Source organism: Staurois parvus, unplaced genomic scaffold (genome assembly GCF_062004578.1).
Source record: "Staurois parvus isolate SC_StPar_1 unplaced genomic scaffold, SC_StPar_1.0 ptg000154l, whole genome shotgun sequence".
Classification (NCBI taxonomy): domain Eukaryota; kingdom Metazoa; phylum Chordata; class Amphibia; order Anura; family Ranidae; genus Staurois; species Staurois parvus.
This window is the reverse complement of record NW_028317950.1, coordinates 16,864,249-16,888,740: the sequence shown is the minus strand read 5'-3', so window position 1 is coordinate 16,888,740 and position 24,492 is coordinate 16,864,249. Positions and strand designations below refer to the sequence as shown.

The following is a 24,492-nucleotide window of genomic DNA, read 5'->3' as shown; positions in this document are numbered from 1 at the left end:
TTGACATCCCCCAGAACTACATTTCCCAAGAGCCCCTTCCATACACAGTGTGTGGAAAGGCTCTTAGGAGCAAAGACAGTGCCATTGTTTTTTGGTAAAGAAATAGAACAGAGTTCTGTAGTGCGGCTGATAACACTGTTTTGGGTTTTGGTGTAGCAAATGCATTGTGTTGTCAAGCACAAACAGGAGGTTTGATCTCACTTTATTTTTCTGTACAGCATTTTTAGAGGGCTAAAACATGGGCAAATGTGCACATTTTGCAGGAGTATATTGAATATTTTAAGTTTACCTCTGACAAACACTCTAAAGTGTAAGTTCACCTTCCAGAAATAGAAATCCCAAAGGAGAAGCTGTTGACACTGATCAGACGCAAGAAAGCTGGCCTGCCCTTAGAAGATACAGAGTACCAGCCACTGATAGAGCGTGGGAGCAGGTAAGGAATTCAGTGAAGTACAATAATTACCATTGCATCAAGGTTTAGACATACAAAATGTATTGTAATGTATGATACTGTTAGAGATTGAAGTCAGACTTGGAAATTACTTTAGCAAAGCTGCAGTGTACATTGGATAGCATTAGCAGCTCATTGATTATTACAACTGCAAGGAAAAGAAAGAACTTTAGTAAGTATAATGTTTCAGTATAGTAGGTGGTACCTGTAGGAGCTTAGATCTATTGCAACTGCTTTGAGCTGTTTTGCTATATCATTATTGCTAACTGCCGTGACGTAGGGCAGCCATCATTCTCTCATAGAACAGAAATGGTTTTCTGTATGAAAGCTCAGACTTATAATACAGAAGTATGTGTTACAAGATCATGAAACTCACCAATTTCAAAATAAACTGTATTGTATATACTGCTTGACTTCTTTTTTTTTTCTTAGGGTCTGGCCAGGAATTAGTCTAAAAAATTTTGCATACTTAAAGCTCAGCAACATAACTGATGGCACGTCCACTGCATCTGTGACCACCGCCAAGACCACAATGAGCCATATGTCCACACTGGAAACCAGAGACTCTGCCTACATGGTTAGTATTTATATTAGAAATGTACATCCTGGCAAAAACGTTTCTACAACTCTTGAAAAGAAAAGGGAAGCCTATCGGTGTGATGGGTTAGCTGTCATTTAGTACATCAAAAGATCTTTGCAAGTTATACCAAACATTTCTACAGCTGTCATATAAAACAGATATCATATAAAGGAGATTATTAGTAATAAACAACAAACCTTCATAATAACAAAAATGAATCAGTGTACATGTCTTATACATTTTACTACCTTGTTTACATTATATTTTCCAGGTGACCATTACAATCTAAAAAGTATCTTGTTTGAAAGGAATTCTTAATCGCATTTTTTTCTTTTTGTTCTATAGAAATTGCTGCAAGATGCAGAGTTGGTATTGGCATGCATTGTAGAGGAGCAGAAGCAGCAACATCTGTTGGCTTTGCGTTGGAAGCAGTGGTGGAGTCAGTCCATACTCAAAATAAAGGAGCTGTATTTATGAAGCCATACTGACTGTTAATTTCTGCAGCTTTGATTGGTCACATAGGACCTCCTATATAAATGTGTCTGTGCTGTCAGCAATCAGACACTTTTATTAAAATGCACTACAAATAAAAACTGGAACTTGATTGTTTCTATGAGCAACACATTTTTCTCGCTGTCTTAAATATTTTTTAAGTATTAAATTATTTATTTACAAGCCATTGGATAAGGGTTCTCTTGGCTATGATTAGTTTGCCTTATTTAAAGGATAACTTCACTTTAAAAAAAAAAAAAAAAATTAATTCCCCATTAATACTTTAATATGCAGCCAAGATATACAGCCCTAGGCTCCTTTACACACATTTACCTGTCTATTCTTAGCTGCCTTCTTGAAAAAAAGACTGTTGTTTACAGAGACAATTTGGTCAACTCTGCTGAATGAGAAGTAAAGCATCCCTCTTCCTTCCCTACTTGCTTTGTTCAACTGAGCTGCCTAGAGTTTTAATTAGAGAGGGAGTCTGAGATAAAGCAGTTTCTGTTGTGCTTACATATTAGAAAACACATAATAATGAAGACTAATTAATGACATCTAGCTGTGAGGACTTCTAATTTGAAAAGTATTGTTCATCTATTAAGCTTGACAACCTCAAAGGTTTATAACCAGGCTTAGTTGAACCAGAACATTTCCTTTCATTTCAAGGTAAGAGGGTGCCAGTTAATGAAGTTTCCTTTAAGATGCCCAAACATATCCTCCTTAAGACTTATAGGGGTTTATTTACTAAAGCTGGAGAGTGCAAAATCAGACTCACTTCTGCATAGAAACCAATCAGCTTCCAGGTTTCATTGCCAAAGCTTCATTGAACAAGCTGAGGTTAGAAGCTGATTGGTTTCTATGCAGAAGAGAGTCTGATTTTGGACTCTCCAGCTTTAGTAAATAAACCCCATAGTGTCAAAACATAATTCCACATTTGGGCATCACTGAGTAATATGAAAAAAATCTTCCTCCAGATTCCAATAGGCCCCTCGCCCACACGCAACCTTCGAGTATTGTGAGAAAGAAGCCCTTGTCCTCATCAACATGGGGAAAAGGCATGTGCCCTAATATGTTTCAGAAGGGTGGGTTCATGCTCTTTCCCCTTTCCTGGCCTCCCAGGCTGTATTCTCGCATAATGTTCTGGTATGGGTTTTTGGGGAGACCTTGTAATTTTTCTCTTGATTTTTATATGGGCCCCCACCCTAAAATTAATACCAGACCTGAAGGGCCTGGAATTAATTATGGGGGAACCCCCACATCCTCTTTTTTTAAACTATCCCAGCTCAGTTGCTTACATGGTTGGGGATTCCTGGCCATGTAAGCGAATAGGGCATGTGACAACACTGGTTGTTAAGGACTCAGTAGTGCCTGCACCTGGCCAGCGTCCTTAGCAATTATTGACAGTATGAAGCTATCATTTATAATAGCAGCGCTTATGTTGGAACCCACCATTAGGCTCATCCCTAACCACAAGTTCCGACAACCGAGAAATAATGTTTAATATTACTCCTGGGTAGTGCAGAGGCAGTGCAGGAGTGAATAGGAAATACTACTTCCCAGATTCTTCCAGTGGTTGCACTGAAAAGTGCATGCATTAGAGAAGTTTTTCTCAACCTTTTTTTAGTCCTAGAACCCTTTAAAAATATGCAAAATCACGAGGCACCCCATTCCTGAACTGTATTCATTGGGCTGAAGGACACCCTCTTCACATCATTCCTCCCTTTACATCAAAGTTAGCTCCCTTCATATTAGAGTCCATCCCACCATCACATCAGAGTCCTCCCCAACACATTAGAGCCCCCCCATCACACCAGTGTCCCCCGTCATGTACCTGGTGGAGATCAAGCTGAAGAGGGGGCTTTTCTTGCACCTTTTGTTCAACACCCCTAGTAGAGGGTGATAGAAAATGTGAGGCGATAGGTTGTATGCTCTCCCCACCCTGCATTCGACCAGCCTGAGCAACTTTTAATTGCTGATGCCACCACCCAAGCCTGCAGGACCTACTCCCACCCATCCCTTTTTTTAATCTTTCATTTTCTTCTCTTTGGCTTTCTTTGCTGAGTATGCACGCAGGCCTTTGGACCCAAGTAACATATGTAGACCGACGGCTCCCTCTGTGCGGTCGCCCATTAGCAATTCTCTCTTGTTAAAATATTTGTTGCCCATTATTCCACCCATGCTTGTTTGACTGCATTTTCACTATGCTACCCCTGCGTGGGTGATCTGTTGTATAATTTTTTGCTGCAACAATAAAAAACTATTGTAGCAGAAAATGTGAGGACATAGAGTGGTATGAGGGCCGATATTGCAGGCACCACCAGCTGTTAGATGTCAGGCAATGATGACTATGGACCACCAGGTAAGGACCAGAGACAGGAACATGGCAGGACCTGATCTGTAGACAGGAATAAAGCTAGGGCACAAGCCGAAAGTTGTTGAAAACCAGGCAGCGAAGTACCAGTTCAGAAGACAGACGCAGCTTCAGGATAAAGATCAAGGTTAGCAACAGCCAGACAGCAAAGTACAGGATCATAAGTTGGAGGCAGTGTCAGGATACAGGTGAAGGTCAGCTAACAGCTGGGCAGCAAGGTATCGATTCAGAAAACAGAATGCAGAGTCCAAACGCAGGCCAGGATCATAACAGGTAGACAAGAATCTAAGACCGGTCAGAGGCAAGCCAGGTTGTATACAGGAAGACAAATAGTAGGTCAGGTTAAGGTAAATCCAGATCTAACTGTAGACCACTCAGCAATCCATGTCACATTCCAGCTTAAAGAGGAGCTCCAGTCTCCCCCTCCAAAAATAAAAGTCAGCAACTATCTGTCCAGGGATCCAGTGCTGTCCTCACTCGTGCTGATTCTGCAATCGGCTTTGGTTCCTGACGCTGGTATCCTAACAAAGAGAAGCGGGCTGTGAAGTTGTTTCCCACTGCGCCAGCACAAGCCGCGCTCCGTTCTGTGAATGTTCCTGCAGTCTTTTGGGACCTGTGATGTGTCCCAGAAGGCTGCGGTGGAAGGTGGGGGGCAGCAACCTCCACACAGAATGCTGAGGCAATCCAACCGATAGTAGGAGTTGGTAACTGTTAAAACCAGGTACCCACTGACCCCCCTCCCATAAAGAGCCAATTGCTACAGAGGATGTGAACAAGCGGAACTTCTTTTCGGTGAAGTTCAAATTTAATTAGGCTGTTTGGTGCCAATATCAGTGCCAAGCATGCATGTGCACCCACATGCGTGCTGCTTAGCGTGCATGCTAATACAGTTGTATCTGCAGGCTAACACATGTCTGGATGTAACTTTGTTAAAAAAAAATGTGCATGCACTGATCTTCTCATTTAGAACACACTGGATCTTCCTTACCCATCACATCAGTGTCCCCTTTTTACATCAGAGTGTCCCCCCACCTCCACCCCTGCACATCACAGTCTACCCATTACATCAGAGTCACCCCCCTTTACATCACAGTCTGCCCATCTCTTCTTTTCCTGTCTGAGCCAAATCCTCCTTCATTTGTGTCTAAAATGTTCCCCTTTCCAGACACTGCAGCCTATGGTTGGAGGGTTTCAGCAAGAGAGGCAGACTAACAATCCCAAAAGATGTAGCCAGACTATAGGCTTGTGAATCAGCAATGACATTGTTGTGGCCATGCCCTCTGCAACCTTTTTCCATAACACTGGGGTGCAAGCAGGCACAGCCTACATGAGAGTGGCAATTCTGATCTGAAATCAGCAGCAGAGCATTATCATTGCCACCCCATCACAGGAAGCTGCACTAGGTGGACTTAACTGGCAGGATCAATCTCATGAAGCTCCCCAGGTCACCAGAACTAGTGTCCTCATTGGAAGATTTTCCCTCTATTCCTTTTCAAGGAACAATCCAAAATTTGGGATTCTCTTTTACTTTCACTTTACTTTACTTCAGTTTATAATGGTAAACAGGGCAAATAGAGAGAGTGACTCTCCCTAACAGGGACACATTCTTCAAATGAAACCTTATAGGTGTTCTAATCCATCTCCATTTTGTCCAAAACGAAACAAAATAGTTTTGCCTATACTTTGATGCTGGTTCCGATCAGAAGGTGTCAGAACACATGGTACATCACAGCTTGTTACGTATGGGGCTGTGTAGCCACAAACCAGCCAGGGTGCTCATGCTGCCATGTCCACAGCCAAAAGCAATGGTCACATGAGCATCAGAACTGGACAGGGCAATGGAAGAAGGTGGTCTGGTCTGATGAATTCAAGCATGCAATAAGAATGATAATACTATACTGGTTTAGAGTGCACTCTAAGGGATTGGCCAGGGTATAATGCAGCGTCTCCTAAGAGGTATCTCTTAACTAAATAAGGGGGGCAAGGCCTTAAGGCAGCAACTTTTGGTGCCAGCTTTAGTCCTAACCTTCAGCCGACTAAAATGTTGGGGCCCGTTGGTGTGTGTTAATTCAGTCAATAAGGCCTGCAGGCAGAATTAGAGCTATGGAGTGGCTGATTAGGTGGCTTTCAATGCATTGGACTCTAGGGATGGTAGTAGATAATGGCTGACAGGCGCACTCAGACCAGACCCAGCTGTACCGCAGCAATGATCTCTCCCACTGAACGTCCACTATCTCTGGGTTACCTGGGCGACTCCGGTCTGTAGTGCAGCCTCCCTCCGCACACAGGTCACAGCTATTCTTTCCTTGGCCTACCCACACTGTGGCTTCCAGTGGTGTGGCCTCCCTCTATCTCTCGAGATGGCATCCTCACAGCTTGTCCTCTTTTTCCCCTTGCCTGTCCTCCCCTCTCCTCCACCGTGGAACTTCTTTTCCCAGGTTCCTCACTGTCTCTTGATTGGTCTTTTGCTGCAGCCAGGAGTTAGGAAGGAAGAAACAGGGTGGGCTGTGAGCGGGGATTATGAGAGCCTGCAGTCATCCTTCTTTGGTTCTCATCTCCCTGGTGCTGACAGGAGGAGAGGCGAGCGGGCAGGAACACTGAGAGCCACTGTAGCTCTCTGCAGCAGCAACCCGAGGAGGGGGGGAGGGGAGAAGGGAGAGTGACATAGTCTTTCTTCCCTGAGTCCCTTCATGTCACTTCCCACTGCTGACATTCTGGGGGGATTGCTGCACCTGCTACAGCTGATTGGTGTATAATTAAGTGCTGTAGCATTTTTTTTTATGTGCGGCCATAGGTCAGACCTGCACAACGATCTGGAGTAATTTTGGACCACTCCTCTTCACAAAACTGTTTCAGTGTAGCAATATTCTTGGGATGTCTGGTGTGAATCGCTCTTTTAAGGTCATGCCCCAGCATTTCAATTGGGTTGAGGTCAGGACTCTGACTGGGCCACTCCAGAAGGCGTATTCTGTGCTGTTGCAGCCATTGTTTTGTTGAATTTCTTGTATGCTTTGGGTCATTGTCCTGTTGCATCATCCATCCTCTGCGGAGCTTTAGTTGGCGGACAGATGGTCGTACGTTTTCCTGCAAAATGTCTTGATAAACTCTGGAATTCATTTTCCCATCAATGACAACAATCCGTCCAGGCCCTGAGGCAGCAAAGCAGCCCCAAACCATGATGTTCCCTCCGCAAGTCAACTTCATGCAAGTCAACAATTCTTGATCGTAGGTCTTCTGAGAGCTCTTTTCTGCGAGGCATGGTTCACATCAGACAGTGCTTCTTGAAACCAGTAAACCCAAAACAGGTGTGTGTTTTTTAAGGGCAGGACAGCTGTCAGCAACACATCCAATATCATCACACTGATTGGAGTCAAGGTTGGCTCACTCCTGGCTCCAATTAGCTCTGGGAGAAGTCATTAAGCTAGGGCCTCACATACTTTTTCCTCCATGCACTGTGAATGTTTACATGTTATGTGCAATTAAACCATGGTAACATCTAATGTTTGTGTAGTATTATGTTCAGCAGACTGTGTTCTTCTATTGTTGTGACTTAGATGACGTTCAGAGCACATTTTATGCCCAATTCATGCAAAACTCCACGTAATCCCAAGGGGTTCACATACTTTTTCTTGCAACTGTAAATGTTTTAAAAACTGTGTTATGTATAGTTTGTGATTATATATGAATACAGGGACAGTCATATTTGCACATTACATGCTCATGCTCTTCTTAGTACTGTAGAGCTTTAGGCTCCTTTCACGTGGACTTTCCATTTTTCAGGCGGACCTGATTGGAAGCTCAATGCAGGTCTATATCTAAATAGAAAATGGGATATAACATTAGAATCCTACATTGAAAATGGTATTATCCCTAGAGGACTAAGGGAAAGAGTAATTCCAGCTGAACATCTCCATACACCCAGATTTTTGGAAAAATGGAAAGATAAATGTATTAAACATGGTATTGAGGTCATGCGTTTAATAAAAGAAAAAATTCAACTAAATGAAAATTTCACAACAAATTGAAATTAGTACTGAATCCCTTGATCCTCTTAAAGATAATCCAGAATTTGACAAACATAATGAATTTTTAAAAAAAGAGATAGAAAGGATTCAAAAAAATCTGAAATTTACTAAACAACAAAAATTTTAAAGAGATATAGAAGATTGGGGTAAGGATGAAATCTTTGGTTTATCCAATTCACGTGGAAGAAGTAGATCTAAACGGAAACGATATCCATCACGTAAAATTAGACCAAGATCCTCTGTTAGTGAGGATGATGATGACAATAATACAAAGAAAATAGTAAGTTTTTTTTAGAAAAAGAAAAAACCAATATGGAAAATATAGAGACTCCAAAATCAGGGAACAAACATATGAAATTGCAAAAAGACGAAAGAACTATTCAAAATGCCCCCAAAGCTACCAATTTAAATCGAACAAGGAGCCACAAGAAATAGATCTATATATAACACCCACAATTAATGAAAATACTGAAGATCTAAGGGTAATTAATTTGTCTAAATTCAATCTTAAGGAAAGACATTATGTCCTACTATATAAGGGCCTATCTTTTTCCCCCACTAATGGAATGGAACTCTTTGAAGTATATAAAGACTTAAATCTATTTTTGAGGTAAATATTACTGAGGATCCCATATGTTACTGAAAATAGATCCAGTCAATTTGGACTGAATTCTGAGGCGGAAAAACAAGCAATTAATGATTTATTAACACTCCTAGAAGAAGGGATGATAGAGGAGGAAATAAAAGAAGGAACAGTTTCTAATAAATGGAAAAGACATACTAGATTAAAAGTATCCTCAAAAAGAATGCCTAATATTAGTGAGAACAAATGGCTTAGCCTCTTTTTGGATTTAGTCCATAATGACTTACGGAAAATGAACTGGTTTAAAAAAAACCCAGTGGTTTAATCTAACTAAGGAGGAAAGAATTGCACTTGATGAATTACGTAATGCCAAAGAGATAGTAATTAAAAGAAGTGACAAAGGAGGAAATGTGGTGCTTATGGAAAGTGAAGACTATGAAAAAGAAATTAAGAGGCAGTTAAACGATCTTAATACATATCATCAACTGAGTGAAAATCCATTCCCCAAAATAGTAAATATCTTAAATAGAAAAATGATTTGGGCCTATGAAGCTAATTTGTTAACCAAACACGAATATGATATGCTTAATATTGACATATACAATATCCTCACTTTCTATGTAATTCCCAAAATACATAAAATCCACTTCAACCGCCGGGTCGGCCTATAGTATCAGCAGTAAATGGCCCTTTAGAAACAGTTGGTAAATTCATAGACCATCTTATTAAAGATCTAGTAACCGACCTATAATCTTATGTTAAAGATACAAGAGATGTTCTATTTAGAATAGAAGATATTGAGGTTCCAGAGGGGGCCCTATTGGTTGGTATAGATGTGGAATCCTTATATACCTCAATTCCCCATAAATGCTTATTTTCTGGAGGCACAATATCCAGAAATGGGGGCTCAGAATGAACTGATTCTTGATTTTTTAGAATTTTTGTTAACACACAACTGTTTCCAATTTTTGGGTATATTCTATCAACAAATTTGCGGGACATCTATGGGAGCCCCGTGGGCACCAACTTACGCCTGTCTTCATCTAGGACTATGGGAGGAGGATTTAGTATATACATCACCAATGTTTAAAAGCCATGTCACCCAATGGCTCAGATACATTGATGATATACTCATGGTTTGGGAAGGGGAGATTGAACAATTACAAGAATTTCTTATTAGTTTAAACCTAAATGATAGAAATATTAAACTAACATATACCTTCGATTATAAGGAAATTTCCTTCCTGCATCTATCTCAATCCATGAGAATACATTGATGACAAAAACATATAGAAAGGAGACAGCAGCCAATACCCTCTTACATGCAACCAGTGATCACCCTGAAACATTGAAACAAGGTATACCGGTTGGTCAATTCCTTAAGATTAGAAGGAACTGTACAGATGAAATTCAAATACAAATAGAAGTGTCACAACTCTATCAGAGATTTAGAGAAAGGGGCTATTCACATAGAACCCTGAGAAAAGCAAAATACAAAGCTTCACGTAAAGCTAGAAAGGAATTGATTACCAATACTAATACTAAATCGAATAATAAACAACAAAATGAACCTGTAAGGTTCATAACAAAATATGGACAACAATGGAAAGAAGTTAAAAAAGTATTAGATTCACATTGGCAGTTACTAACCATTAATCCAGGAATAGCAGAAATTGTGGGTAAGAAACCACAGATGGTTGCTAAAAGAACTTCAAATTTGAATGATATATTGGTACAATCAGAATTTAAAAGATTGCAAAAGAAAACTGGTTAACAAAAATGGGTAAGACCACAGGTATGTATCCTTGTGGTCATTGCCAGATCTGTCCCTATGTGCATAAAACTAATAAATTCCACAATGTAGATGATTCTAAAGCCTATGATATTAAGAACTTTATAAATTGCTCTAGTAGCAGAGTAATCTATATGTTAGAATGCCCATGTAAGAAATTTTATATAGGAAAAACAAAAAGACCATTAAAAATACATATTAGTGAATATATAAGGGATATTAAAAATGAATATAAAAACAAAAATGATACAGAAAGAGAAAATCCCTTAGCCCAACATTTTAAGGAAGTACACCATGGCAAAACTGAAGGTCTAAGAGTAAAAGGTATTTTCCTTCTAAATATTTCTTCTAGAAGAGGAGATTTTGATAAAATCCTTCTACAAAAGGAGAAATTTGGGATTTATACACTGGGAACCTTAATACCATATGGTTTAAATACTGAATTAAATGTTAAAATATTTTTTAAATAAATCCATACATGGTCATTTCATTGTGAAATGAACTACAGTATATCATATAAATAATATTAATTGTTCTGAAAATACTAATAAGGGAATATTATGTCATTTTATTATTGCCATCTGATGTATTTCCATTTTTAATAATACTATCTGAATCTCAATTTATTGTGTGGGCGATTCTCTGATGCTCAATGCCAATCATATGTATTTTATAATTAAATTTGGACTAACAATGTAGTGATGACATTTCAACACAAGAGGGCAACAAAATGATGGAAATATGCAAATTTTGCACTATAAAAGGAATGAGAGGAGTTATCCCTTCCCAGTTCTGATGAAGTCCGCGATGATTGGCAGACGAAACGCGTCAATGCAATGACTTCATCACGCTCTACGTCCTTCCATGCTGCGATGTTCATGAGGGAAAAGAGGCAAGCCATACGCCTCCATCTTGGACAAACACGAGGCAAGACGGGAAACCACAAGTATTAATGACTCCTGGGAGTTCATTGCAAATTCAAGTGGCATTAGTTCACTTCCACCGATGGCAAGTAACCCTTGAATAGAGCTAAGTCATACCTTGCTATTTAAGTGACACGGGATCTATATGTTCCGAGCCTCAAATGGGAATTCCAGCACTCTTCTATAGAGAGAAATTTTTGGGCCTTTTTTAGGTGACTACTGATTTTTTATCCATTAGCATTAATATATAATATAAAATATAAAATATAAAATGAGACGACCAGTCCTAAGAATCCTTTTAAGGAAACGCCTTGCTCTTACATAAAAGATACATTTTTGGAGCCCTTTTTAGGCAAGTTACTTGAATGTTTAGTGCCTTAGTGCACAACCAAGATATCTCCACAACAGTTCCACAATTTTTTGGTATAAAGGAGAACACATCTCTTATCACCACAGAGGATTTATACACAGATATATATCTCACCAGTGGAAACAATATGGTCTCTATTACGGTAATTATTTCCTTGATTTGGAAGTGCCCATTATTTTCATGTGAACTTGTTACTATAACATTTTTTTATTTATTTATTTTAGAACCATAATTACTGCTATCCACTGCTAATAACTTTTTAGTAATATCGGCCGATTGAAATCAGCCACACATTGTGAATCTACTTTAATCAATCCAAGTGATGATGATGATCGGCTAAGAAGGTAATAAATTATTTTATTACATGTCTACATCAGTGGCCATTTTATAATAGGATATATCTTGACATGGCAATTTTATGATACAAATTTAGCATATATTCAAGGACTTTTGTATTCATTGCATATTTATTCTTCAGGATCTCTGCTATCCATGCTCCCATCACTACACTTTGATGAATTAAAAGGAATTACAATGATACCTATAAAATAGAAGATACAGAGTAAGAATACTGAAGATATATTTATATCTGGATTCCATATATGGACTTTCCACAATGAATGCAGAAGCAGTCTTTGCCAATTTTAATCTGGCTGTTTTTGCCATATATGCAGCTAAGTGAAAACGCAGAACGTTTTTTTGTTTTTGGTTTTTATTTTTGTGATTTTACTTTCATGATTGACACTGTGTTCACCATGATATAAATGTCTACCTTTTCATGATCCATGTGGTCTTAATAAATATAACTGCATCCATTAGAATATCGAATTATTACTCCACATGGGATTCGTTATATACCGCTTTTGTGGCTGGTCTGCCCTTGTCAGCTGCTAATTTCTATTTATATGTTGTTTGGTTTTAAGAATCTACACCCCAATAGTGGTGAGTCGGGGATATGCATAGCAATGGGTGGTTACTTCTTCTTCTTTTTGGCACTTCTTCTTTTTTGTTGAACCATCTGAACTCTGCTTTCTTTGAGTTTTTGTTGTCCTCCAAAAATTCCAAAGCTGGCTATACCCTAGTAAATTTTTGAACAAACATTAGTACAGCATTTGTATGAAAATTCTCATCAGTACATTTACGATTGTCATTCAAAAGTACTTTACAATGTAGTTTACTTGTGACATTTGATTTTGGAATGAATGCCATTTTCTGAATGGAAACCACATTCACTGTTAGAAGTTACTTTATTCAAGAATTTTCTCATGATGAATTTTCTCAAAATGAATGTTTATTTGACCCTATTAACGATTCAAAAATCAAACGAACGTTCCTGAAACTAAAGTTTTTCTTCTTGAGTGAGATTTTTTCTAGTGTATGACCAGCTTAAAGTGTTACTAAACCCATAACAGTAAAATCAGTATGTATATGCAGTAAAGCATGTTTGTTATACTCACTGTGAAACCTAAGGGGTAAATCCTCCGCATTGGTTAAAAATTCTTTTTGATCCTGTCTTCTCTGATCCTCCCCTTCTACTGTCCCCAATCCATCTGCTGATAGTACAGAGCCCTAGGAGTCACTCAGCACATGCTCAGTTTGGTGTGTATTGCTAGAGATTTTTTTTTTCAGCACCACCCAGACAGAGGGTCAGGGGTTATGCAGCCTCATAGAACAGTCAGAGGAGAATGAAAACTCCTCCTACAAGCTTTAATAAGTGCTCTGCTGGACACTGATAGAAGTCATAAGGCTGCTCTAACTGCTGAGGTGAAAAGGTATTTAGCAGTTTATATTTACTAAAATAATTGCATTTTCATATTATGTGTACTGTGGGAGACCAGATATAGTGAATGCAGGGTCCTGGGTTTAGTAACACTTTAATTTTAGATATTTAAGAAAGAAATGTTATCAGTTAAGACCTTGTCTCCATATCGAATCTCTCCCTCTTGCTGATGATGTATGTGGAGATCTGAGAGACATGGCTATTGTAGAAAGTATAGCAGTGTCTTTGATGCCCAGGTGGTGATTGAAAGTCTGTTTTCAAGATGACAACACCAAATGGTGAAAAAATTGAGCAGTTTGTGTGGTTTATGCAAACATGAGCAGTTGAAATTTGACACATTCAACTTAGAAGACTCACAAACCACACACATCATGTTAAGTGGTTCACTAGCAGTTCCCACAGTCAGAAGAATTTCTCATTGTGCCCAGTCGTTGACCCTTCTGTACTTGAGCAGTCCTCAGGTTCCAACAGTATTTTAGGCACTTGCTTAGACCTGATTATCACATGACCTGGAACAGTATAACAAGAAGTCCTTGTGGACTCCTCCTGTGACTGTACATTATGAGACCAGTTATACAAAAACCTGGAAATGTCTTCCCTCACTCTGCTCTGGGTCCTAATGAGGAGGACACAGTCATTGCTCACACATTGTGCACAATGGCAGAAACCTTCCTGGGTCTTTAGGAAGCACATGTGTGCAAGCATTGCTTTGTAGAGGGGCAGAAATTGCAATGGTATCTGAATGTCTCATGTAACATGTCTCCATCATCTGATTGTCTCCTGAATGTCCACAGTCCCCAATACAATTTAAAGCGGCCTCTGACCATCTATTGTAGTAGGTTACAGTAAATGATGGTGTTCTGGAAAACTTATCACGTATAAATCACCTTTGCTTTGAATTTCATTTAGTAATATTTAAATCTTTGTGGCAATCCAGTGTAACTACAATTTGTTTATTGTATTGTGAATAGGAAAGGTGGTGGTGTTTGTCTCTATGTGAGAAGTGATCTCAGAGCGCGTGTGAAAGAGGACCTAGTGTGATGAGGCTGAAGTGTTATGGGTGGAACTGCACATGGGGGTGCGTACTACAAAGGCAATCATTGGAGTTTGTTATAGGTTAATGAGGATGTGGAGACTCAGCTCCTTGCACAGATCAAAAGGGCTGCAAGGGCTGGGACAGTGATAATAATGGGGAATTATAACTACCTGGAAATTGACTGGAGTAATGGTACTGCAGGAACAGTTAAAGGGCAAAAATTTTTAAATCTACTACAGGACAATTTTATGGTACAGTTCATAGAGGCCCCTACTAGGAATGATGCTCTGCTGGACCTGGTAATCTCAAACCATGCAGAGTTTATTACGAATGTCCATATAAAAGAACATCTGGGTAGCAGTGACCATAACATGATTTAATTTATTGTTAGCTGTAAACAGCAAGCACATACGGGAAAAATAAAAACGCTCAATTTCAAGAGAGGTAATTTTCCAAGGCTGAGAGCTGCTCTCCAAGACTTAGGCTGGGAGGGAATATTGGCATTGATGAACACAACACAGAAATGGGAGTTCTTCAAAAAGACTGTATGTGAACACTGCAAAATATATTCCCATGGGCAACAAGTTTAAAAGGCTAAAAATCAAACCTATGTGGCTTACGGCCAAAGTTAAAAAGGCTATAGATAATAAGAAAAGAGCTTTTATTCAGTATAAAAATGAAGGAACACTATCATTGTTTAATCATTACAAAGAATATAACAGAATATGCAAAAAGCAAATAAAGGCCGCAAAAATTTAAAACGAACGACAGATTGCAAGGATAGCAGGGCCAACCCCCAAAAATTCTTCAAATATATTAATAGTAAAGAGGTTTGGTCCGAGCATGTTGGCCCTTTACAAAATAATCTAGATGGGTGACTGGGGACAAAGAGAAGGCAAATTTATTTAATACCTTCTTCAGCTCGATGTATACAAAGGAGCATGGGGGAGCTCTTGTCCATAATGGACATGGTATTGACACAGCTCCAGATGATCCTCAATGGCTCACAACTGATATGATCCAAAAATATTTAGACAGTATAAAGGTGAATAAAGCAACTGGATTGGATGGCATACACCCACGGGTCCTTAAAGAATTGAGCTCTGTCATTTCAAAGCCATTGTTTCTCATTTTTAGGGAATCTTTAATGACTGGCATAGTACCACTGGATTGGCGTAAGGCCAATGTGGTGCCAATATTTAAAAAGGGGTCAAAATCTTTACCATTAATTAATTATAGACCTGTTAGTTTAACTTCTATAGTTGGGAAGATACTGGAGAGTTTAATAAAAGACCACATAGATGAGTTCTTGCTGGAAAAAATATTTTAAGCAACAGACAGCATGGATTCATGAAAGACAGAAGTTGTCAAACAAATCTGATTTCTTTTTATGAGGGGGTGAGCAAAACCTTGGACAGAGGGGTGGCAGTGGACGTGGAATACTTGGATTTTGCAAAAGCGTTTGACACAGTTCCCCACACATGGCTATTGTGTAAGGTAAAGTCTATGGGCTTGAAAAAATCTGTATATAAATGGATAGAAAAGTGGCTAAAAGATCATATTCAGAGAGTAGTGGTTAATGATTCATACTCTGAATGGTCTAGGGCAGCAATGGGCAAACTACGGCCCGGAGGACCTTTTAATCCGGCCCGCGGAGCTAGGCTCCCGCTAGGCTCCTCTCACAGTCCACCCTGAAGACCGGTGTAGCATGAAAATCTGTCTCCTATGAGGATCTGTCCCCCTCAACGTATCTGCGCATGTGCCGGAGATCGCCGATCGGCTGCTAATGCCTGAAACTGGCACATGTGCAGATACGTCGAGGGGGACAGATCCTCATAGGAGACAGATTTTCATGCTACACCGGAATGGCACGGGAACACGGCGAGAGGAACGCGCGGAGCAAAGGTAAGTGAATTGACACAGGGGGGACTTAATATGGGGGAGGAATTACTATGGGGGATGAATTACTATATGGGGGATGAATTACTATGGGGGATGAATTACTATATGGGGGATGAATTACTATATGGTGGATGAATTACTATGGGGGATGAATTACTATATGGGGGATGAATTACTATGGGGGATGAATTACTATATGGGGGATTAATTACTATGCTTACTATGGGGGAATATTACTATACTTACTATGGATGACACATACACATCATTCATCTACTCTTGGTCCGGCCCCCGGGTCCAATATATAAACCCATTGCGGCCCTCAAGTCAAAAAGTTTGCCCACCCCTGGTCTAGGGTCATCAGTGGTGTACCCCAGGGTTCAGTGTTGGGACCCTTACTTTTTAATATATTTATAAATGATATAGGGTCTGAGATTAAAAATCCCATTTCAGTCTTTGCAGATGACACCAAGCTGTGCAGTGGAATAATGTTCTTACAGGATGTCTTCAACTTACAAGCCGACCTCAATGCACTGTTTAATTGGGCGACTATGTGGCAAATGAGATTTAATGTTGATAAATGTAAGGTTAGGCACTTGAGGGCTAAGAGTTTGCATGCATCATACATACTGGGGGGGGGGGTACAACTGAGGTAATCAATGGTGGAGAAGGATCTGGGAGTTCTGGTAGATCACAAGCTTAATAATGGCATGCAATGCCAAGCTGCGGTAACTAAAGCGAGCAAAATTCTCTCTTGTATTAAAAGAGGTATAGACTCCAGAGAGAGAGATATCATATTACCCCGGTACAAATCATTAGTAAGACATCATCTGGAATATGCAGTTCAGTTCAGAAAGTACAGAGTAGGGCAACCAACTGATAAGAGGCATGGAGGAGCTCAGCTATGAGGAAAGATTAGAGGAACTGAATTTATTCTCTCTTGAGAAGAGGAGATTAAGGGGGGATATGATCAACATGTATAAATACATCAGTGGTTCATATAGTGAACTCGGTGTAGAGTTATTCACCCTGAGGTCATCACAGAGGACAAGGGGGCATTCTTTACATCTGGAGGAAAAGAAATGTAATCTCCAAACACGGAAAGGTTTCTTCACAGTGAGAGCTGTGAAAATGTAGAATAGACTCCCTCAAGAGTTGATTCTGGCCAGCTCAATGGATTGCTTTAAAAAAGTCCTGGATTCTTTCTTAGATACACAGAATATAACTGGATACTAACATTTATAGGTAAAGTTGATCCAGGGAATATCCATATGCCTCTCGGTGGATCAGGAAGGAATTTTTTTCCCAGCAGGTGCAAATTGGATCATGCTTTGCAGGTTTTTTTTTACTTCCGCTGGATCAACGGTGGGTATGGGATTATAACTTTTTTTTTTTTCTGTGGTTGAACTGGATGGACTTTTGTCTTTTTTCAATCAGACTAACTATATCACTATGTAACTATGTATTTCTGAAGTGGTACAATCCAGTTTACCTGAAATTTAGGGGCCAGTTGATTTAGTCTTTAGCTAGACTCCTTCATTTGTCTTCATGTTCCCCCAGTTAGTTCCCAACCTTCATTGTGGCACAAGGCTTAGAAAATCTTTGTCTCTTTACACTTTGATTTAACTGGTGAACATCTTCTGTACTGCATTTTAAGTAAAACTATGTTGGATTAAACTGCCATGTCTTATTGAAGAGTTGTTTGTGGAGGGTGTCTGTTCAGTAGATGACCATACTGGCTGGATGGACCGAGATCTAGGGGAGTATGCCATTGCTTGAAACAGAACAGATAGCCTTCTGTAGATTTATATACAACAAATATAATGTTCAGTCCTTTAAGTGATGTCAAGCTTTGCACTTGAAGCCACACTTTATCTAGTATGTTGACCACCACTTCCTTAGAGGAAGCCTAAAATGCTGATCTTCATCCTCTTGTCACATTGTATTTCAAACATTTTCAAACATGTTATTACTCTCCGGCAGTGGTTAACAAACCACACTCTTCTTCACATTTTCTTTATGTGACTATCATATTTCCTGCACAGAAAAAAATTTAGACTGCATAATAACAGTTCTAAAAACTTTATTTATGTTTATGGTATGACTATTGTACATTTGTATCTTTCTTAAAGCAGTATTAAACCCAAAAGCAAACATTTATTACATTGGTTGCATTAATTTTCTTTTTTAGGATTTTATTTTTCTACTTTCATCTGTTAATCCAGCCAGCAAGTCTGTTGTTTTATAAAAACTCAAGCTTTCCAGCAGAATGTATCAGCTTATATGAATGAGACAAACCATTTAACACGGACAGGGTTGGTTAAAATGATCAGCTTTTATTTATTTGTGTAAAAACTTTTTCTCAAATGGAAACACAAACTACTGTAACTGATTATAAAGTTTGAGCTGGAGTTTGGCTTTTCATTGTTTTTAAATCTGCTAATACATTTAAATATTGCCCTAGGCTAACAATGCTGCTGTCTGCTGTGTCACCTGTGCTCATTCATCCAAAGTGGTGTCTCACTAATACAGGAGGTGTGTTACTGGCCAGATCACCAGGAGAAAACAGAGGGGAAAAAGCCAAATAAAATAAACCTGATGCAGCCACCACATCTAAAGATCGGTAAGCTGCAATGTATTACATTTTTGGTTTTGGGTTTAATACCACTTTAATCAGTTAGTCTAGCACATTAGTGACTGTTCCTTGCATGGTTTAGTACTGGGGTACCTTTCAAGAACAAGTTGTAGTTGAAGAATATATATTGTTTAGGGTGTCTGTATACACAATGGAGTTAATTTACTAATCCTGGAGAGCGCAAAATCTGGTGCAGCTCTGCATAGAAACCAATCAGCTTCCAGGTTATTTTGTCAAAACTTAAAACGGTAGTAAACCACAAGTAAAGAAAAAAAAAATCCCCTGCAAGGAAATGTCATAATGTGCTAGTATGCATTGCATACTTTAAAGGGGTGCATGAAGATTCCTGGCCTATGAAAGAACTTGGGTCAGTATAGGCACATACAGTGTATGAAGTAAGTCCATTACAAAGGGTTAACTCGGCATCAGAAGTGAAGGAAGTGAGCAGTTGCCACAGGTAACCAAGGACTGGTGGAATGTGTTTAGCAGCCTGTCATGAAGCATTGTAACAAAATGTTTTTGGTCTGTTTGATTGGACCAATTTTTGACTGCAGCTGATTTGAGCTTTTTCAAGCCACCCTAGCTGTATTAAATCCGGGCTAATGAGCTCATTTCTTTGCTTACAGCCATCAAGCATGCTTCTTTGGATAGACCTGGTGGGTTTATCATATATTTCAGTTAATTTTTGCAAACCTTTTTTCTTTATTTGTTTATTTATTTAGTTATTTATATGTATTGATTTATTTATTCACTTAAAAATATTTTTTGTCAGGCGAGCCAGATTGCCCCGCTGTCTAAGTTGCACGCTTCCTCTGACGTTCCTCTCTGGGTCCTGCTGGAACTACCTAATTGTGCCCCTATCGCGACATCAACGCTTCTATGGCTTCCCCCTGCCCTGCGCCCTAGGGCACTGAGTCTGATGTTGCTCCATGGCTTACAAGTCTGGGACTCGGTACGTTACTTCAGTGGCCTGATGTCACCTTTCCTGCCTTTGCTCCCAATTATTAAAAACCCTCTTTTCCCACCGGGTTTAGATTAACCGAGGGCGTTTTCTTGGTGGGTGACCAATGGTTTTTCGCAGGTGCAACCCTTTTATGATTTTTCGATCCTTCCCCACCTAGAATTCTCTTCGGAAGTCCCGGAATGTCCCCCCGGCGGAATTTTTTCGATACCTTCAGTTGCCGCACTGGCTGCTCTGGCTGCTCTCGCTGCGGGGCACTTCTGCTTTCCTGTACCAGAAATCTGCTTTTGAACAGCTTTGCCAGCAGCGTCCGGGCGCCCCGGACCTTATCTCTCTTCTTTATGCAGCTTTGAACAAGCACTCGTCGCATACTTCTCTTTCATATGTTGTTCAGTGGGAGCGCGATCTAGGAGTGGCTGTGGATTCGGAGGACTGGAATAAGGCCTGGTCACTCATAGCTAAATGCTCATTTAATACGACCACGCTGGAGGCAGCCTATAAAGTATTCTTTCGTTGGTATTGGGTTCCCGCTCGCTTGGCCCAGGCAAACCCTTCCTGTAGTGATTGCTGCTTTCGGGGTTGTGGCCATCATGGAGATGTATTGCATATCTGGTGGTCATGCCTGAGACTGTTTAGTTTTTGGTCTTGCGTGTTTGGCCTCCTTTTCACCTTGTTCCATCTCTCCATATGCCGGGATGCTCGTTATGCTTTGCTTCATTGCTCCATACCGGGCCTCTTGGCTCACCAGCAGAGGTTGGCTTCCTATTTGTTTTTATCGGCCACTAGAACAATTGTTTAGGCCTGGAAGAGCCTGTTTGTCCCTCTTCAGGGGGTGCGGGACCGTATGACCACTATGATGCTCAACGAACAGATGTCAAGTATCTGCAACGACTCCCACCATAAATTTTTGAAAATATGGAAACCGTGGTTGCAATACGCCTTTCCCACGCTCCCCCCAGCTAGTCTGGGGATGTGATGGCATTTGGTATTGGTGTTCTTGGACCCCTGCTCTTTGATTTTGTTTTTTTTTTCTCTTTGGACTCTTTTCTTTCTTTCTCTGTTTGTTTTTGGTATGATGACCGTGGATAGCTGCCTTTAGTTTGTTTCAGTCAGGGTTACATTAATGTTATTGTAACTTACGTGCCATTGATGGCCCCTGCGTGGGTGTACCTTTTGCTCTGTTGGTGTTAGAGCACTGTTTTTCTATTTTACATTTTTTATATGTGCAATTAATAGCCCCTGCGTGGGCGTGTTTTGTTGCCTCTGTTTTATACTTTTCAAAATTAATAAAAACATTGAAACACAAAAATATTGTTTGTTTTGTTTTGTTTCTTGCAACACATGGGTAGTAAGGGTGTTTTTGTTTTTTTGGTATCTGTGCCACACATGGATAATAAGGGTGTTTTTTGTTTGTTGTTTTTTTTTTTTAATATTATTATTAGTTTTTCTTTTTTTTATTATTATTACTATAATGGTTTGCACATGTTTTCTTCTTTAGGTATATTGCCCCATACTGGGCTGTCTTTCACATCTCAATCCTGATTTTTATCAGGTCATCAACACTTTCTCACACAAATTCCTTGTGGTCATCGCTTCGCACTCATAGTAGGTGCGTCTAGTGCTTAAACTTAAAATTTCTTGAGGGTTTATGATATCCAATTGATATTATTATTGCTTTTTATTATTCACATTGCAGCACTGCCCTATCAGTAACAACCAGCATGTAATCTTGTTGACGGTGCATTTGGGCAGGGCCCCTTTAGGAGGCATTTGGGTGGCATTTTTCATCCACTTGTCTCAATTTTTTCTTAATTAATTTTTTTTTCAACATTTTTGCCTGAGATATATGAGAAATCCTTGGCTGTATTCACATAACCATTTGTTCTTAATATTTCCTGGTGGTTTTTACCTCACATGGAATCATGTAAGTGTATAACCATATTGTAAAGTATCAAATTGTTTACAATAATTTGATTGAGTCATGTATATTGATATATATATGTTTGTTATAGACGTCATGCCTTCTTGAGCACTTCTGAAGAAGAGATTTTTGTTGATCTCGAAATGCATCAAGTGCGAACTATGCATGATCCATGATTAGATTTGCAATACCATCTCTGATGACACCGCCGCAATATGTATTGTAGCTTTATATTTATTTTTGAAGATTGTAAAAATAAAATTTCATACTGTTTTTATAAAATATCTCTTTTGAATTGTTGAAATTTTTCATACAAGTATATTGTGCCGTTAAAGTCCCACCAAAAAAGAGGACTTCACCCCCTTGTTTTCATTAGGGATGTTGGCACTTTGTGTATTATATCCCTTCCTCTCTCTATGGCACATGTGCAGGGCATGTGACCCCACCCACAACCTGGTGCAGCCTGCTATTTTACAAATTGACGTAGTCAGTGCAGCTCGCACAGATTTCTCTGGGACCCCCCCCCCCCATCTTACACACTGACTTCAGTCTTTGCTGTCTGCTACTATCCACACTTCTAGGTATATCTGTAGTCCTCTAGTCAATTTTCGCCAATTGTGAAGGACAGGGAGGCAGATTTTACATTATAACTTAATGGGTTACTATGAAACATTAATTGTAATGTTTAACATTTTGGAGCTGCTTTACAGTAGCTCCAAAATGTTAAAAAAGAGGGAGCAAGCATCACATCTGAGCTTAAACTTCACCAATGTGTTTTGTGTACCCTGTGATTATGTGATATTCCAAGGCTCAGGGCACTAAAGAAGGAGTTTCACGCTTACTGATCCCTGCCAACATCACCTTAAGTCATTCTAAAAAAGGGGGTCCAAGTAATTTCAACATGATTAACTGGGCTACAACTTAATTAGTGGTGATACCTGAAAGAATACTGATATCATAATGAAGATGTCTTTATGCCGACGACACACAAATCTACCTCTCTACCCCTCGCCTCACCCCCTCTGTCTCCGCCTGAATCACAAACCTACTAAACGACATATCAGACTGGATGTCGCTCCACTTCCTTCAACTGAACCTCTCCAAAACCGAGCTCCTAGTCTTCCCCCCAACTCACACACCACCCCCCATTGACTTCTCCATCACGTCCAACAATGCCACTATCAGGCCTGCCCCACAGGCCAGAGTACTTGGTGTCATTCTGGACTCCAACCTATCCTTCCAGGACCAAGTCCAATCACTAACTAACTCATGCAGACTCCACCTCCGCAACATCACCAAAATCCGCACTTTCCCAACCCCAGAAACCACTAAACAGCTCATCCACTCCCTCATCATATCACGACTCAATTGCTGCAACTCCCTCCTCACTGGCCTGCCTCGCCACAGGCTATCCCCGCTTCAGTCGATCCTGAACATGGCAGCCAGACTCATTCACCTTACGAACCACTCCGTTTCCGCCACCCCCCTCTGCCAATCCCTCCACTGGCTTCCGATTGCCCAACGGATCAAATTCAAAATCCTAACACTGACATACAAAGCTGTCCATCATACTGCCCCAAATTACATCACCGACCTAATATCCAAGTACCACCCAACACGCACTCTCCGCTCCTCACAAGACCTCCTTCTCTCTAGTTCCCTACTCTCCTCCTCCCACGCCCGCCTCCAGGATTTCTCCAGGGCGTCACCCATCCTCTGGAACTCCCTACCCCAATCCATCAGACTATCACCTACTCTCCTCTCATTTAGGCACACCCTGAAAACCCACCTCTTCAGGGAAGCCTACCCCACCCCCTGCTCCACTCTTCCTACCACTCCATTCCCCACAGCTATCTCCTCCAGTACCACTATCCCCTCCCTCCTAGATTGTAAGCTCGAAAGAGCAGGGCCCTCGAACCCCTCGTGTATCACATTGTATTGTTTTCTTACTGTTGCATATTCTGTCTCCCTTTGTAATGTACAGCACTGAGCAAACTGTTGGCCCTTTATAAATACTGTATAATAATTATAATAATAATAAAGACGTCCTACCAACTGGGCTGAACAAAGCCATAAGGAAATAGCATAACACCTACTGACAAAGGAGGACTCAGGCTTTAGAAGATCAGATCATTTGCTTATTACCAACTTCAGAAACAGAAAAAAGTTTTAACCATGTCACTAGGTGCAGTTGGGTCCTCTGAACTCCTTACCTGTTGGCTAGAAGGCTGCACTGACTAAAAGTACAATCAGACTTGACAATTACACTTGTAGATCTATATAGGGAACATAGCTTACCTACTTCGTACTTCATTTTTTTTATCCTGGCTGTCGTGCAGCAGTTCACCCCTATGCCTTTTGTCAATAATCTGGGACATAACTCCTTGTGATACTGGGACACATCCAGCCGCTTCTCATATACAGAAAGTCTAATGTAAAAATACTAGCAAGGGTTGCAATCAGGATCCAGACCAATCTACTAAGTTTGAATGGGCTTGGTGATGCAGAAAAGCAAGTGTTGGGCAGTTACCCAGCATAGGTATTGGGGATCTTGATGACCCTTTATCGAGCAGTGCTTGTATATAGAGTGGATTACAGACAACTCAGAAAAATTAAACCAAGTGGACATACTGATTTGTGGGATTTTTCATCAGTAGCTCAGTATTTGAT

At 40.1% G+C, this 24,492-nt stretch overlaps 1 protein-coding gene across 2 annotated transcripts in view; it reads left to right on the top strand.

The window, feature by feature from the left end:
• CCDC180 (coiled-coil domain containing 180) overlaps positions 1-1,653 on the top strand; it is a 115,039-nt gene extending 113,386 nt beyond the window's left edge. For both annotated transcript variants that reach the window (XM_089675121.1, XM_089675118.1), the window contains exons 35-37: positions 328-433; positions 884-1,028; positions 1,377-1,653. In XM_089675121.1, coding sequence (XP_089531247.1) covers positions 328-433; positions 884-1,028; positions 1,377-1,508 — 383 coding nt within the window. In that variant the 3' untranslated portion in view covers positions 1,509-1,653. The remainder of the gene's footprint in view (positions 1-327; positions 434-883; positions 1,029-1,376) is intronic.
• The last annotated feature ends 22,839 nt before the right edge of the window (positions 1,654-24,492 follow it).